Source organism: Danaus plexippus, chromosome 24 (assembly GCF_018135715.1).
Source record: "Danaus plexippus chromosome 24, MEX_DaPlex, whole genome shotgun sequence".
Classification (NCBI taxonomy): domain Eukaryota; kingdom Metazoa; phylum Arthropoda; class Insecta; order Lepidoptera; family Nymphalidae; genus Danaus; species Danaus plexippus.
Window position 1 is genome coordinate 4,133,680 of NC_083552.1, and position 16,093 is coordinate 4,149,772.

At 33.1% G+C, this 16,093-nt stretch overlaps 6 protein-coding genes across 7 annotated transcripts in view; 4 read left to right on the top strand and 2 right to left on the bottom strand.

The window, feature by feature from the left end:
- Positions 1-16,093, bottom strand: part of LOC116776013 (calsyntenin-1) — a 128,708-nt gene that overhangs the window by 67,407 nt on the left and 45,208 nt on the right. The window lies entirely within an intron of this gene.
- On the bottom strand, positions 823-1,578 carry LOC116775973 (glycine-rich protein-like). Its single transcript, XM_032669044.2, has 2 exons — positions 1,434-1,578; positions 823-1,167 (listed from the first exon to the last, which is right to left on the bottom strand). Exons 1-2 carry the CDS (start codon positions 1,443-1,445, stop codon positions 898-900), a joined length of 282 nt encoding a protein of 93 aa, XP_032524935.2. The 5' UTR covers positions 1,446-1,578; the 3' UTR covers positions 823-897.
- LOC116775943 (putative mediator of RNA polymerase II transcription subunit 26) lies at positions 6,590-7,177 on the top strand. The gene is made up of 2 exons (XM_032669005.2): positions 6,590-6,842; positions 6,935-7,177. The coding sequence occupies exons 1-2, from the start codon at positions 6,684-6,686 to the stop codon at positions 7,175-7,177; spliced, it is 402 nt and encodes a 133-aa protein (XP_032524896.2). The 5' UTR covers positions 6,590-6,683.
- Positions 9,429-10,226, top strand: LOC133319509 (acanthoscurrin-2-like). 2 transcript variants are annotated; one of them, XM_061524353.1, is made up of 3 exons: positions 9,429-9,481; positions 9,582-9,923; positions 10,010-10,226. In XM_061524353.1, exons 1-3 carry the CDS (start codon positions 9,470-9,472, stop codon positions 10,166-10,168), a joined length of 513 nt encoding a protein of 170 aa, XP_061380337.1. In that variant the 5' UTR covers positions 9,429-9,469; the 3' UTR covers positions 10,169-10,226. The 2 variants fall into 2 exon arrangements, with proteins under 2 accessions (XP_061380337.1, XP_061380336.1); XM_061524352.1 differs by lacking the exon at positions 9,429-9,481 and having other exon boundaries at positions 9,547-9,923.
- Positions 11,950-12,683, top strand: LOC133319541 (acanthoscurrin-2-like). The gene is made up of 3 exons (XM_061524429.1): positions 11,950-11,961; positions 12,064-12,381; positions 12,468-12,683. Exons 1-3 carry the CDS (start codon positions 11,950-11,952, stop codon positions 12,624-12,626), a joined length of 489 nt encoding a protein of 162 aa, XP_061380413.1. The 3' UTR covers positions 12,627-12,683.
- Positions 14,346-15,132, top strand: LOC133319512 (acanthoscurrin-2-like). Its single transcript, XM_061524356.1, has 3 exons — positions 14,346-14,411; positions 14,514-14,831; positions 14,917-15,132. The coding sequence occupies exons 1-3, from the start codon at positions 14,400-14,402 to the stop codon at positions 15,073-15,075; spliced, it is 489 nt and encodes a 162-aa protein (XP_061380340.1). The 5' UTR covers positions 14,346-14,399; the 3' UTR covers positions 15,076-15,132.

Sequence of the window (16,093 nt, forward strand, 5' to 3'; positions counted from 1 at the left end):
TTCCGGAGATCTTATCGTGCTCGAAATAATAGCCTTTTTATCTATTAGTTTGTAATTCTACTGGACAGGTGTATGTCACTGAACTCCTCCTAAATGGCTGGACCGATTTGTATGATTTTTTTTTGTATGCATTTAGGTGAAGCCCCGTATGGTTTAAATTCAACAATTAGCCTGGCAGATGGCGCTGCAGTTAATATTAGGTAATTTAAAAAGAATAGGTTGCAACACACCTATTTTACTAAATGCATTGCTTTTAAACAGTTTATATATTTATCTCTGAGCGCAACTCTGATATTCACGCGGGCGGAGTCGCGGGTGAAACCTAGTTTTGTTATATATTTTCTAATTTTTTTTTTTTTTATTACTCCGATTATTTAACTATATCTTTTATAATATTATATTGTTACCGCGATATAAAAATATCATTACTATTAGTATTTCTTACTATCATTCTCGCTACCTACTTACATTTCATAGAAGAAAAGGTTTAAATTGTTTTTACTGACGTAATATGATAATATTTAAAATAGAAAAATGGAGTTCTTCAGGTTGCTAAAGAACTCTTTTATTGAATATTTTTTGAGATCTTTATAGCAATTTAGTAAAAAAAAAAGATATATTTTGGTAATAATATTTACATTCTAAGTAAAATATCCAATTTCTATTCACCATAAATGCCATTGATTTTGTCATTTTTAGGGAAACCTTGATAGTTATGTTCATTGTTGTTAAAAATCAGTTTTTCCTTTTTCCGAAATTTCTTTCAGTATTAACTATATTGAAAGCAGTGGAATAACATTATATTTGTTAAGAAAATATACATGTAATTAAACATTATTTTATTAATTAAAATTATGAACATTGGTAAATTATAATTCCGTAACATACAAACGGTTATTATATCCACATATCTGAAAAGAATCCATCGCCATATCCCATTCCGGACCCGATGCCGTAGCCTAGCCCGCTACCGTAGCCTAGCCCGCTACCGTAGCCCATTCCGCTGCCATAGCCTAAACCTCTGCCATAGCCCATTCCGCTGCCATAGCCTAATCCGCTACCGTAACCCAAACCGCTTCCATAGCCCAGACCAACACTATTACCTAAGCTGTAGCCCAAATACGGTTTGGCATTGATACATGCCATGAAGAGGAAGACAAAGAGTACCTAAAAAATATTTATATTAAACATTTTGATAAAATAAAAACATGTATATATTTTTACTTTCTTATTCTTTCAATAATGATGAAAAAAAGTTTACGAGCCTTTGATGAACGCTTTAAAAAATCAAAATCATTTTTATTATATTTAAAATTCTCTACATTGAAATTTTCTTTTAAATTGTCAATAATAATATATAAAATAACAGTTAAAAATAATAATAATATGTTAGTTCAGTAGAACTTTAATTCTTATTTCCTATTTATACTCACAATAGTTTTCATGATGCAGGCTTCGTGTCTAACGTTGGACTGACGAAGAGTTTGCAAGAAATTGTTTAAATATTAATCACCGCTTAATAGTTTAACAAATAAAAATATAATTAGGGAAAATACGGCAGCTAATTTGTTTGATGGAAAATTCTATAAGACATCAAATAACTTGTCATGTCATCGTAAATTTTTTTAGAACTACATTACACCGACTCCCCGACGTACTTTCTGAATATTTTATAACTTATACGCGGAGAGTACGCTATTGTATATTATATAGGTATGTCACAATTTTACAGCACAAATTTTCTAATTATTATGTAAATAATAAAACATTTAAGTACCAAACTACATCTATGCTTAAGTTATAATACACAAGATTTAATTTTGCAAAAAAAAACATTAATAAATTCAAATTAATACTTTTTTTATCATTCTCTTAGAATATAATAAAATTATATAAAAATTGTACTGTTTTATTTAGTTTTTTAGTACGAAGAAGACTTTTATTTCTTCATACATATATTTAAAAAAAAAAATGTCAGAAAATGAGGAAGCTTTTTCCTAAATTTAATGGTATTCTAACAATCATATCAGCGAAGACGACTACGTCATGAAATGACATTAAGAATTAAATATAATATTTATTAACAAAATCTATTTAAGAGAAAAAAACTTATGAAATTTATCATTCATTAATAAAACTTGACATTAACAACATGAAAAATATTGTAAGTGATACATTTAAAAAATTTACTTGAATTTTATCAATTCATTGTCGTGAGAATTTATTTTTCATATCTCTATGAGCATAAATGGGAATAGTTCTCTATTGTTTCAGGCGTTACTTGTTGTGCTGTGCTTGGCTTGTATAAACGTGCAAGCATACAATCCTTACAGAAGACCAGGGTACGGAATCATTAATGGATTGGGCTACGGTTCTGGTTCTGGATACGGATATGGCTCTGGCTCAGGATTAGGCTATGGTTCCGGCTCAGGGATAGGCTACGGATCTGGAACAGGCCTAGGCTACGGATCTGGAACAGGCCTAGGCTATGGATCTGGAACAGGCCTAGGCTATGGATCTGGAACAGGCCTAGGCTACGGATCTGGCACAGGCGTAGGTTACGGAAGAGGATATGGTTCGGGTACTGGAATGGGATATGGAAGAGGATCGAACATTGGATTTAATATTTAATACATAGTCAATTCTAAGAACGGCTAAGTGAAATCTCTTATATTCAACAGTATGTAATTACTAATTAAATACACATAATAAACACATTTTAATCTTTTCCTTTGTAAATCAAAAGTTATAATTATTGTTAACAAAATTTTGTTAAACGAATTCATTATGTAATTGTCGCGCCAGGTTCCTAACGAGGGCGATGCGATTCGGACAAGGTAATGCAAAGTGAATTTAATATTTCAGTTCCTTCTATAAATCCGGATTAAGGTGGCTTTCAAACTGATTAACAGACTTAAAGCTTGGCTTAGAAAGATTAAAGTATCTCATTATAAATACACCTTACTAAAAATACTTACACCTTCCGTAATAGTATACAAGAATTACCTAAAAATTCGGGTAATTTTTTGTCAATTTATATATTTGTTTTTTTTATTTTAGTCACCATGGACATTAATATGAAATTCATAGTATCATCCGCTTTTTATTACTTAGGATATTATTGCTTCCGAAATAAAAAAACTTTCGTATTTTTCGTTTAAAAACTAAAACAATTTAAAACTATAGAAATACTAAATAAAGAAAGAATTGACGGGAATTCAGCCGTACAAAACATTTTTTCTATAGGAAAATTGCATAGCCAATATACGTATGTATGTATGTAGGTTTTGCGCAAATATAATAAATTCCAGGCGCATTTGAAGGGCCATTGTCCGCCGGATGGTTTCGCACGAATTGAAATCGTTCACCGAAAACCTGAATATTATTTAACGTTTGTTTATATTCATTGAATTCATATCAAATCGAATTCTTTAACACATTAACGATATAAATTGAAGCTGAACAATATGTACCTATAACTTTATTTATCATTATCAATAGAAAACTAATATTTTAAAGGATTAGAGTTGAAAATAGACGAAGAAGTTGATATAAAAATAAATTAATTGTCCGGATTTAGAATGACTCGGTTATTTTGTTTCATATGATTAATAGGAACATTAGTATTCAAATCGGCAAACATGTACAAAGTCTGTAACAAACCTAAATTAATAAAATGTATTGATTTATAAGCATTTTTATGAACAGTGTTATATAATTTGAGGAAAAGTGCTACTACTGTGCATCGTACGGTGATTACTCTAATAAAAGCAAGGTTCCTAGGGTTCCTAACTACAGTTATAAGTAAAAAAATCGGACTTTTTCTGTTATATAAAGGGCTAGAAGCAATTATATTAATATATACGTCAATAGGAAATATAAAAACAAAAAAAATATTCCCAAAACTTTGAAACACATTAACAATGATATCAGAAAAAGAACCTCACTAATGAGTAAATAATTAATTAATTCCTACGTAATTCTTTATCAATTAACTAATAAAATGCTCATATATATCCGTGACGCAATTAATATGAATTAAAATCACCGCTAATAGCTCTTATTTCATTTTGTATAAATGCCAAATTTCGTTTATGTGACATCATTCTATCTATGGTAACTTTAATTTGCAATAAAAATGAAGTCCACTGTAAGTATAAAAAATATTTTTGAATGTAATTTATCTTTTTTTCATTAGGAATAAAACATTTTTATACGAATATATTAATACATAGTCTTAAATTTTAATATTGCTTCCAGGTCTTCTCTATGCTCGCTTGTGTTGTGGTGCTCGAGGCTAAGCCCCAACCCTATGTTAGATACGGAAACGGTATGATCGATCTCGGTACAACTGGTGCTGGAATGGGAGGTCTTAGGTTAGGTAATCGTGTAACCAATCCACTAGCAATGGATGGATTAGGATACGGAAATAGAGGTTCTGAATTTAGTCGAGGCAGCGGTTTTGGAGATAGCGGTTTCAGTTCTGGTGCCAGCGGTTTGGACAGCAGAGGATTCCACAACGGCGGAAGGAGAAACTTCCATGATATTGGACAGCATCACAGCAGCCGTACCTCGGTAAATTTAAATTAAATATATATTTTTTAAACAAATTTCACTGAAAATCTGAAGCAAAAGCTACTCTTACACAGTCTATTAGTTATATTTTTCTTCCTTCTTTAGATCAATCACGCCGAGAACACAGACAATCGTGACATCGGCGGCAGTGAATTCTTTGACACTGGAGCCCAATCCGGTACTGGCTTCAACCAATACGGCAACGGTTTCAACAAATACGGCAACGATTACGGAAGCGGACGGCAAATGACGTCATTCCTCTAAAAATTAAAACAGTTTTCGTGAAAAAATACCTGTGTGTGATAATTAAAAATATATATTTATTGTAACAATTACCCAAATGTGTATAATTCCTTAATTAAATATTTAGAATAGAAAGATAATATTTTTAATTTTATTACCCAAAACATATTACACACACATAGTAAAAAGATGTAATTTTTATTACTGTCTATAAAAATGGGACTGAAAAAGTGACAAAGACAAAAAAAAATTTAAAAAATCATTACAATTTCATGAAAATTACAATAAGTTTTTCTTAATTATCAGAAAAAACGGCCATTGTTTAATCATATAAAAACAAAATATAATAGTTACAATCCAATAAAAAGTTTACAAATGTTAAATTTAAACTGTCAAAGTACGTTATTTGGGAGTTTTAAATAAAATTTTATCCCAATCATACTCTATTTCAAATGTGTCAAACACAAAAGATACAATTTCTAATGGCTATTGGAATAAATTTTAACATCAAATAGCTTTATAACTTTAATAGTGCGAGTAAAACCGTTTACTTAAACGTTTACGTTTACGTTCTATATTTTCTTTATATCTGATGATATTTTAACCTCCATACTATTAAAAAACCATGTCTTACAACATTCTTCTGTACCTCCTTGACCTAGTTAAAATATTTTTTCTTTAATATGGATATACAAAAATACTGGTATTGAACAAAAACGAAAGAAAATGAACTTGTCACAAACCGAAGATTCTTTTTTTGCTAGTATTGAGTACTACGAGATATAAGTTTAAGACTTTAATTATGGGTATACGAGTAAAATGCTAAAGAGTAATGTATTACTTTTAAACCAAGATAGCGCAACAGTAATGTGATGCATGATGCATCCATTTTAACTCTTTATCTGAATGATTTTTTTACTTATTTTATTTAGTTTTAATGAAAATACTCTCTGTTCTAATTTTAACACAAGGTTAATAGAGCACTATTGTGGGATGGAACGCAACTTGCAGGTCAGAAATAAATATTCTATTCGATTATATTTTTCTCGAACAAAATCTAATACTTTTAGACATCACACAATAACTGAAAAAGGATTGTTGACCACGTTTGATAAAACCATTTTATTGCCTACAGTTTAACTTATTGTTGAGTAATATAACAATTACAAAACAATTGCCAAAGAGCATAGTATTAACAAATCACCTATATACTGCGAATTAATTAAATGTTATTATATAATATCGTTTGTCTGGCTTTAATTAGGTGTATTATATAAGGGAAAATGATGGCTATAGAATTATCATATCGAAATACCCTAAGACTAAGCAACATCGACAACTCGCTGTTCAAAATGAAGACTATTGTGAGTATATTAAATAAATATTCTATTAGATTAAATGCTTGGTAGGGCATAAATAACTGGTGCGCTCTACTGTATATTTTTAAATAACTTTATAGTTTTCATTAATGAATTTTCAAATAGCTAAAAATTTAAGTGTAAGAAACATATAAAGGCAAACCTTATAGCGGCTTTAACATGCTGTTTAAATAGGACATTCATAGTATTAAGGTGGACATTGAGAAAATAAAATGATTCCTTCTAACTCTTGGATTAACAGCTATCAAAAACATAAATTAGTGAATTCTATATATATTTTCTTTTTAGACATTGACCATCCTCGCTTTTGCTGTAGTGCTTGACGCTAAGCCAGAACCCTTTTTTGGTCTAAGAAAACTGGGACTAAGAGGCCTAAGAAGTGGCTATGAAAATAATGTGGTTAGTCTCGGAAATGTTGGTGTTGGAGCAGGAGTATATGGATGTGGTAACAGTTTCCAGGCCAGGCCAGTCGTAAGGCCAATAGGAATGATTATCCTAGGATTATGTCCTGGACTTGCTCTAGGTGGCGGCTTTGGCAATAACGTAAACAGTTTCGGAAACAGTGGTTTAGGCAGTCAGGTTTCCTACAGCACCGGGGGTACAAACTTTCATAATGTTGGTCAACAACAGAGCACCCTTACCACGGTAAGTAAAAAAATATGAAAGAAATATTAGAAGAATCGATAAAGAGTTCTGGTAATAAAAATGTACCTAATCAATAAAACATTCTCCTTTAGATTAATCACGCCGAGAACACAGACAATCATAACATCGGCGGCAGTGAGTTCTTTAACACTGCAGCCCAATCCGGTACTGGTTTGAACCAATTCGGCAACGGTCTCAATCAATTCGGCAACGGTCTCAATCAATTCAGCAACGGTCTCAACCACTTCAGCAACGGTCTCAATCAATTCAGCAACGGTGTCAATAACTTCAGCAACGGATGCGGAAACGTTCAGCAAGTAACATGTTTAACATAAATATAGCTCATCTAGTACTTCCTTTCATATAAAACAATAAAAATAAATAAGAAACAATTATATCATTTAATTTTATAACAGTTATTTAATATAGTGATCTTTCATAACGTTCATATAGAATGAAACACCTACAAATATGTTACCGAATATATACCATTTGTTGTTTTGAGAATTAAGCCTGTTAAATATATTTCAATAAAAGAATACGGATTAAAGCTTTTTCGGCCTGTTTTTATTTTAATTCAAAAATGAAACTTTACTTTTAAATGTATTTGCATTTCCTTTTGTATCAAGTACACCTGAAAGGTGCTTCTTTTATTTCTTCTGGATACCGCTTTACTGTCATTTCTACTGTTAATTTGTGGAAATAAAGCCCTAGGTGGTGAATGCACTTGATCAGTAACAACCTTGCTCTAGTCATAAAGACTCCCGAATTATAATTAGAAGTAAACACAGATGCAAGAAGATGGAGACTCAACATATATCTGAACAAGGGGATAGAGTAATTGCTCGCACTTGCCAAAAATTATCCTCGAAAATATTCGAAATTGTCTGTCATGTATGTGCTCCTGGCTGATATAAGTCTGGGGATGCTTCAAGGACCATAAAACTGAGAATTCGGTACAAGTAGAAGGAAACATGAAGAGGGACACAAACCATTACTAAAGCAAATTGCCATCCAGTTTAAAATTAGTTGGAAAAAAACTTATTTTCCATGAAAATGATGATACAAAGCAGCGTTTAAATTTATGCAGGGCTTATTAAAAACAAAGAATCGAGAAAATTATAAATAAAATGGTTTAGCTCTCTCTCACCTCGATTCAATTAAACTCTTGTGAGAAGCGCTGGACATATGTGAACAGTTTTTGTCAATCTTTGCAAGAAGACGTGTGGAAGATTTTACAAGAATGTAAGAATTATATTTCACTAGACACAATTGAAAAATTGAAACGGTTTTTTTGGTGTAAATTGTTTTTTTTTCTCAATGTATATCAATTAGTAACTGAGTATTTACAAAGAAACTAAATATTAAATTTTAAATCCCCTAAGCATGTATATATTATTATTTATGTGAGGCACTGGATATAGTAACACGTTACACACGCAACAATCATAAACACAAACAAATAAACAGACAAAATCATAACACTTTTGACATAAACTTTTTGCACTATATATTCTCTATTATTTTATATTGCTGTTTCAATAGGTCTTAAAATTTCAGACAGCACTGTATGAAATATACCCCTTCTAAATAATCACTACTGCAAATTTCCAGATTAAGTTCAGAAGTATTAAAAAAACCAAATCCCTACGAACTCTGTACCATCAATTAATGTACCTTTAACGGACAAAATACGTTTTTTTTTAAAGGTCCAATGTTTTCATAAAATGAAATTAATAATAGAATGCAATGGCAGGATAGGAATGGATCTAAGTTTCAAATTATATTAAAAAATAATACACTATTTTATAATACAAGACTTTTTTTAAACACTAACTCCTTCTTTGCATAGACGCTAAATTACTACATACATTTTTTTAAAATATGACATCAAGATACCGAAAGGAGGACCAACAAAGAACGTGAAGGAAATTGGTTTATGTTTATTATTTGGTAAATGAAACGTAGGAAAAGTCTGCGACCCAATGACGCGGAAAACTTTTGTTTAAGAATGTCGTAACACGTCAATTAATACATCAATGACATAAATCTTGTTGACAGTTTTTACTAATGAGCGGAGATTTCAGTAAATCCCAGGACTTTCCGGCAGGCTATAAAAAAAATCAATCGCATTTAAAGTAAAGTCACTCTCGATATGCAGGTATCCACAATTTTCGATATATGAATGTCTTCTTGTTGATAATATTAATTCTAACAATCCGTCATGATTATATTCTTGAAATAATTGTCTCGAAAGACATTTACTTTATAAAACCTTTCTGTGATAAAATAATAATTCTTGCAATGAAAAGTGCGCTTATATTTATGTCAACTACCTTAGAAAAAGTTACTTAAAAACTATCTCTTCCTTATTAATAACTAAAATAATACACTCATGGAAATTGGTCTTCCAAAAAGTATGGAAAAACCCTTTGGATTTTTCTAATGAGCAGATGTTGCAGTAATTCCAATTATTTTTTAATGCTCGCAGTGTTCTTATAATTTGTTAATACCTTTATAATTGCTTTTATTTTCATTCAATATATAAACTACTGTTTGTCGCTATCACATCATTGGAATAGCAATCCTTGAATAGGCCACTACCACCTACGAACCATATTAACAACATGAAGTGTATTGTAAGTAATTAAGGGTTGTTACATGTTCATAAAAAACTGTAAAGTTAAATTAAGGAACATTTCTTTCATGGGTAATTATAAATATAATGCATTATTTCAGGTGATATCCGTCCTCGTCTGTGTTGCGGCACTTGAAGCTAAGCCGCAACCCTACTTAGGACTCAACGGTCTGGGAATGGCTGGTCTGGGAAGTGGTTATGGGAACGGTATGCTTGGAATGGGAATGCAAGGACTTGGATTAGGTACGGGTGGACTGGGTGGCCTGGGAGGACTGGGCGGACTCGGTGGAATAGGAACAAGCGGTTTGGGATATTCACAAGGCGGCGGTTATGGAGGTAACCAATTCAATTCCGGTGCCGGCGGTTTAGCGAACCAGCTTATGCACACTGGCGGAATGGGAAACTTCCATGATGTCGGCCAGCATCATAGCAGCCTCAGTTCCGTAAGTTTAAACGATGGGAAATTACTTTTGTCTCAATAAACTAACAGACTAACAATGTGTAAGACAACTTTTTTTCTTAATTATAGATCACCCAAGCCGAGAACACAGACAACCACAACATCGGCGGAGGCCAAGTGTTCGACACAGGCGCCCTGTCTGGCACAGGCTTTAACCAGTTCGGGAACGGTGGCAGCCGTTATGGAAACGGCTTCGGAAGCGGACAGCTAATGAACTCGTTCATCTAATATATGTATATATTAGATTAAATTAATTGTAACAAATAAATTAGGATATAAATTTCAATTTACTTTTTATTTAAGACCACACATAAAACCCATTTTCTTTCGATCTTTGAACACATCCAAACACATACATTAAATGAGTTTAGTGTACATCTATTACGACACATGAAGCTTTGAAAAATAATAAGATTAAAAGGGCCTGTTTACCATTACATGATCCTAGAAGATTTAAGTTTACCATTAGCTGAAAAAGCTCTCTATTTTGTCAGTTTGTCATTTCGATTTGAATGTCGAAAGTTCTACGTCATCAAATCCACTGTGACCTCCACAACGTACATGATCAAATGAGGCCCTTTAACTAATAACTCCAACTAACTGTTTTAGAATGTTTTGGTAACTTTACCTTCCCGATGTTACATATGTTTGTCCGAAAAGGAGTGCATTCGTTTAGATTGGGATATTTTAAATTTAAATCCTAGATCATGCAACAACAAGCCTAAATATTCTGTGACACAGCCCATAATATCTTCTTCTTTACGAGCAGCAGTTACAGTTTCAGAATTGATAATTTGTAGATCTTGCGTCTAACTAACTAACATTTTTTTTCTTATCACACCTTTCTTACTTCACTTAGAATCTTTCCCTGAGAACCCGTCTTTAATATGGGGACAATGTTTTTACATGTCCTATTAATGCCTTCCCGTCTCTGTCCCATTTATACCTATTTTGTCTGCAATTTTTTTCTTAAATTTTCCTATACGTTATGTGCTAGTGTTTTTCAGTCTCCTAGGTACCCCACCTCTACGCTCCTGTAACCCGCAGGCGAGGCAAAAGTTACATAGTCAATCTATGTAGCTACTAATGCATTCAGGAATGTTGGAGATGTAGGCTCTCGGTGATTAAAGATTACCTTTACGTGAAATATAGTATTTTGCAGATAGGGATGTTAAATTGAATAACATGAGAAGCTTAAATACAATTTCAAAAACACACACCCTTTGATTCTAGATGATTTGCATTTAAACAAAAAGATTTGTAACATTGTTTGTTTAGAAACGGACTTTAATGTCTGTGACACAATTTGGGTTGACACGAAATTTTCCTTTTCGGCAGTCACTAGTGTATATTTCATTGAATAGGTATCTGTCTGTCTCATGTAAAGGAACACAGACTAGAATGGATAGATTAAAACCAATACATTCTTTAAAATAAAAACCCTTTATAACGACTTAAGGTGCTAACATGGCACTAAGAGTAACTCAAAAAAGTTAGAAAAATATCCACCAGGTTGAAAGTAAGGTACTCTCGATATGCGGGTATCCACAATTATTGATATATGAATGTCTTATTATCGCTAGTAATAATTCTAACAATCCGTCATGATTATATTCTTGAAATAATTGTTTCGAAAGACATTTACTTCATAAAACCTTTCTGTGATAAAATAATAATGCTTGCAATGAAAAGTCCGCTTATATTTATGTCAACTACCTTAGGAAAAGTTACTTAAAAACTATCTCTTCCTTATTAATAACTAAAATAATACACTCATGGAAATTTGCGTTCCAAAAAGTATGGAAAAACCCTTTGGTTTTTTCTAATGAGCAGACGTTGCAGTAATTCCAATTATTTTTTTAAATGCTAGCAGTGTTCTTACAATTTGTTAATAACTTTATAATTGCTTTTATTTTAATTCAATATATAAACTACTGTTTGTCGCTGTCACATCATTGGAATAGCAGTCCTTGAATAGGCCACTACCACCTACGAACCATATTAACAACATGAAGTGTATTGTAAGTATTTAAGGGTTCTTATATGTTCATAAAAAACTATAAAGTTAAATTAAGGAACTTTTTTTTTTCATGGGTTATTATAAATATAATGAATTATTTCAGGTGATATCCGTCCTCGTCTGTGTTGCGGCACTTGAAGCTAAGCCGCAACCCTACTTAGGTTTCAACGGTCTGGGAAGTGGTTATGGGAACGGTATGCTTGGAATGGGAATGCAAGGACTTGGATTAGGTGCGGGTGGACTGGGTGGCCTGGGCGGACTGGGTGGAATAGGAACAAGCGGTTTGGAATATTCACAAGGCGGCGGTTATGGAAGTAACCAATTCAATTCCGGTGCCGGCGGTTTAGCGAACCAGCTTATGCACACGGGTGGAATGGGAAACTTCCATGATGTCGGCCAGCATCACAGCAGCCTCAGTTCCGTAAGTTTAAACGATGGACAATTACTTTTGTCTCAATAAACTAACAGACTAGCAATGTGTAAGACAACTTTTTTTCTTAATTATAGATCACCCAAGCCGAGAACACAGACAACCACAACATCGGCGGAGGCCAAGTGTTCGACACAGGCGCCCTGTCTGGCACAGGCTTTAACCAGTTCGGGAACGGTGGCAGCCGTTATGGAAACGGCTTCGGAAGCGGACAGCTAATGAACTCGTTCATCTAATATATGTATATATGTGATTAAATTAATTGTAACAAATAAATTAGGATATAAATTTTAGTTTACTTTTTATTTAAGACCATACATAAAACCCATTTTCTTTTGATCTTTGAACACATACATTAAATGAGTTTAGTGTATGTACATCTATTACGACACATGAAGCTTTGAAAAATAATAAGATTAAAAGGGCCTGTTTACCATTACATGATCCTAGAAGATTTAAATTTACCTTTAGCTGAAAAAGCTCTCTATTTTGTCAGTTTGTCATTTCGATTTGAATGTCGAAAGTTCTACGTCATCAAATCCACTGTGACCTCCACAACGTACATGATCAAATGTGGCTCTTTAACTAATAACTTTACCCAACTGTTTTAGAGTGTTTTGGTAACTTTACCTTCCCGATGTTACATATGTTTGTCCGAAAAGGAGTGCATTCGTTTAGATTGGGATATTTGAAATTTAAATCCTAGATCATGCAACAACAAGCCTAAATATTCTGTGACACAGCCCATAATATCTTCTTCTTTACGAGCAGCAGTTACAGTTTCAGAGTATGTAATTTTTAGATCTTGCGTCTAACTATAATTTTTTTTTCTTATTACACTTTTCTTTACTTCACTTAGAATCTTTCCCTGAGAACCCGTCTTTCATATGGGGACAATGTTTTTACATGTCCTATTAATGCCTTGCCGTCTCTGTCCCATTTATACCTATTTTGTCTGCAATTTTTTTCTTAAATTTTCCTATACGTTATGTGCTAGTGTCTTTCAGTCTCCTAGGTACCCCACCTCTACGCTCCTGTAACCCGCAGGCGAGGCAAAAGTTACATAGTCAATCTATGTAGCTACTAATGCATTCAGGAATGTTGGAGATGTAGGCTCTCGGTGATTAAAGATTACCTTTACGTGAAATATAGTATTTTGCAGATAGGGATGTTAAATTGAATAACATGAGAAGCTTAAATACAATTTCAAAAACACACACCCTTTGATTCTAGATGATTTGCATTTAAACAAAAAGATTTGTAACATTGTTTGTTTAGAAACGGACTTTAATGTCTGTGACACAATTTGGGTTGACACGAAATTTTCCTTTTCGGCAGTCACTAGTGTATATTTCATTGAATAGGTATCTGTCTGTCTCATGTAAAGGAACACAGACTAGAATGGATAGATTAAAACCAATACATTCTTTAAAATAAAAACCCTTTATAACGACTTAAGGTGCTAACATGGCACTAAGAGTAACTCAAAAAAGTTAGAAAAATATCCACCAGGTTGAAAGTAAGGTACTCTCGATATGCGGGTATCCACAATTATTGATATATGAATGTCTTATTATCGCTAGTAATAATTCTAACAATCCGTCATGATTATATTCTTGAAATAATTGTTTCGAAAGACATTTACTTCATAAAACCTTTCTGTGATAAAATAATAATGCTTGCAATGAAAAGTCCGCTTATATTTATGTCAACTACCTTAGGAAAAGTTACTTAAAAACTATCTCTTCCTTATTAATAACTAAAATAATACACTCATGGAAATTTGCGTTCCAAAAAGTATGGAAAAACCCTTTGGTTTTTTCTAATGAGCAGACGTTGCAGTAATTCCAATTATTTTTTTAAATGCTAGCAGTGTTCTTACAATTTGTTAATAACTTTATAATTGCTTTTATTTTAATTCAATATATAAACTACTGTTTGTCGCTGTCACATCATTGGAATAGCAGTCCTTGAATAGGCCACTACCACCTACGAACCATATTAACAACATGAAGTGTATTGTAAGTATTTAAGGGTTCTTATATGTTCATAAAAAACTATAAAGTTAAATTAAGGAACATTTTTTTTTCATGGGTTATTATAAATATAATGAATTATTTCAGGTGATATCCGTCCTCGTCTGTGTTGCGGCACTTGAAGCTAAGCCGCAACCCTACTTAGGACTCAACGGTCTGGGAAGTGGTTATGGGAACGGTATGCTTGGAATGGGAATGCAAGGACTTGGATTAGGTGCGGGTGGACTGGGTGGCCTGGGCGGACTGGGTGGAATAGGAACAAGCGGTTTGGAATATTCACAAGGCGGCGGTTATGGAAGTAACCAATTCAATTCCGGTGCCGGCGGTTTAGCGAACCAGCTTATGCACACGGGTGGAATGGGAAACTTCCATGATGTCGGCCAGCATCACAGCAGCCTCAGTTCCGTAAGTTTAAACGATGGACAATTACTTTTGTCTCAATAAACTAACAGACTAGCAATGTGTAAGACAACTTTTTTCTTAATTATAGATCACCCAAGCCGAGAACACAGACAACCACAACATCGGCGGAGGCCAAGTGTTCGACACAGGCGCCCTGTCTGGCACAGGCTTTAACCAGTTCGGGAACGGTGGCAGCCGTTATGGAAACGGCTTCGGAAGCGGACAGCTAATGAACTCGTTCATCTAATATATGTATATATGTGATTAAATTAATTGTAACAAATAAATTAGGATATAAATTTTAGTTTACTTTTTATTTAAGACCATACATAAAACCCATTTTCTTTTGATCTTTGAACACATACATTAAATGAGTTTAGTGTATGTACATCTATTACGACACATGAAGCTTTGAAAAATAATAAGATTAAAAGGGCCTGTTTACCATTACATGATCCTAGAAGATTTAAATTTACCTTTAGCTGAAAAAGCTCTCTATTTTGTCAGTTTGTCATTTCGATTTGAATGTCGAAAGTTCTACGTCATCAAATCCACTGTGACCTCCACAACGTACATGATCAAATGTGGCTCTTTAACTAATAACTTTACCCAACTGTTTTAGAGTGTTTTGGTAACTTTACCTTCCCGATGTTACATATGTTTGTCCGAAAAGGAGTGCATTCGTTTAGATTGGGATATTTGAAATTTAAATCCTAGATCATGCAACAACAAGCCTAAATATTCTGTGACACAGCCCATAATATCTTCTTCTTTACGAGCAGCAGTTACAGTTTCAGAGTATGTAATTTTTAGATCTTGCGTCTAACTATAATTTTTTTTTCTTATTACACCTTTCTTTACTTCACTTAGAATCTTTCCCTGAGAACCCGTCTTTCATATGGGGACAATGTTTTTACATGTCCTATTAATGCCTTGCCGTCTCTGTCCCATTTATACCTATTTTGTCTGCAATTTTTTTCTTAAATTTTCCTATACGTTATGTGCTAGTGTCTTTCAGTCTCCTAGGTACCCCACCTCTACGCTCCTGTAACCCGCAGGCGAGGCAAAAGTTACATGGTCAATCTATGTAGCTACTAATGCATTCATGAATCTTGGAGATGTAGGCTCTCGGTGATTAAAGATTACCTTTATGTGAAATATAGTATTTTGCAGATAGGGATGTCAAATTGAATAACATGAGAAACTTAAATACAAATGAGATGTAAGATTTTCGCGAGTATTCATTTAAATGAAACTAGTATTAT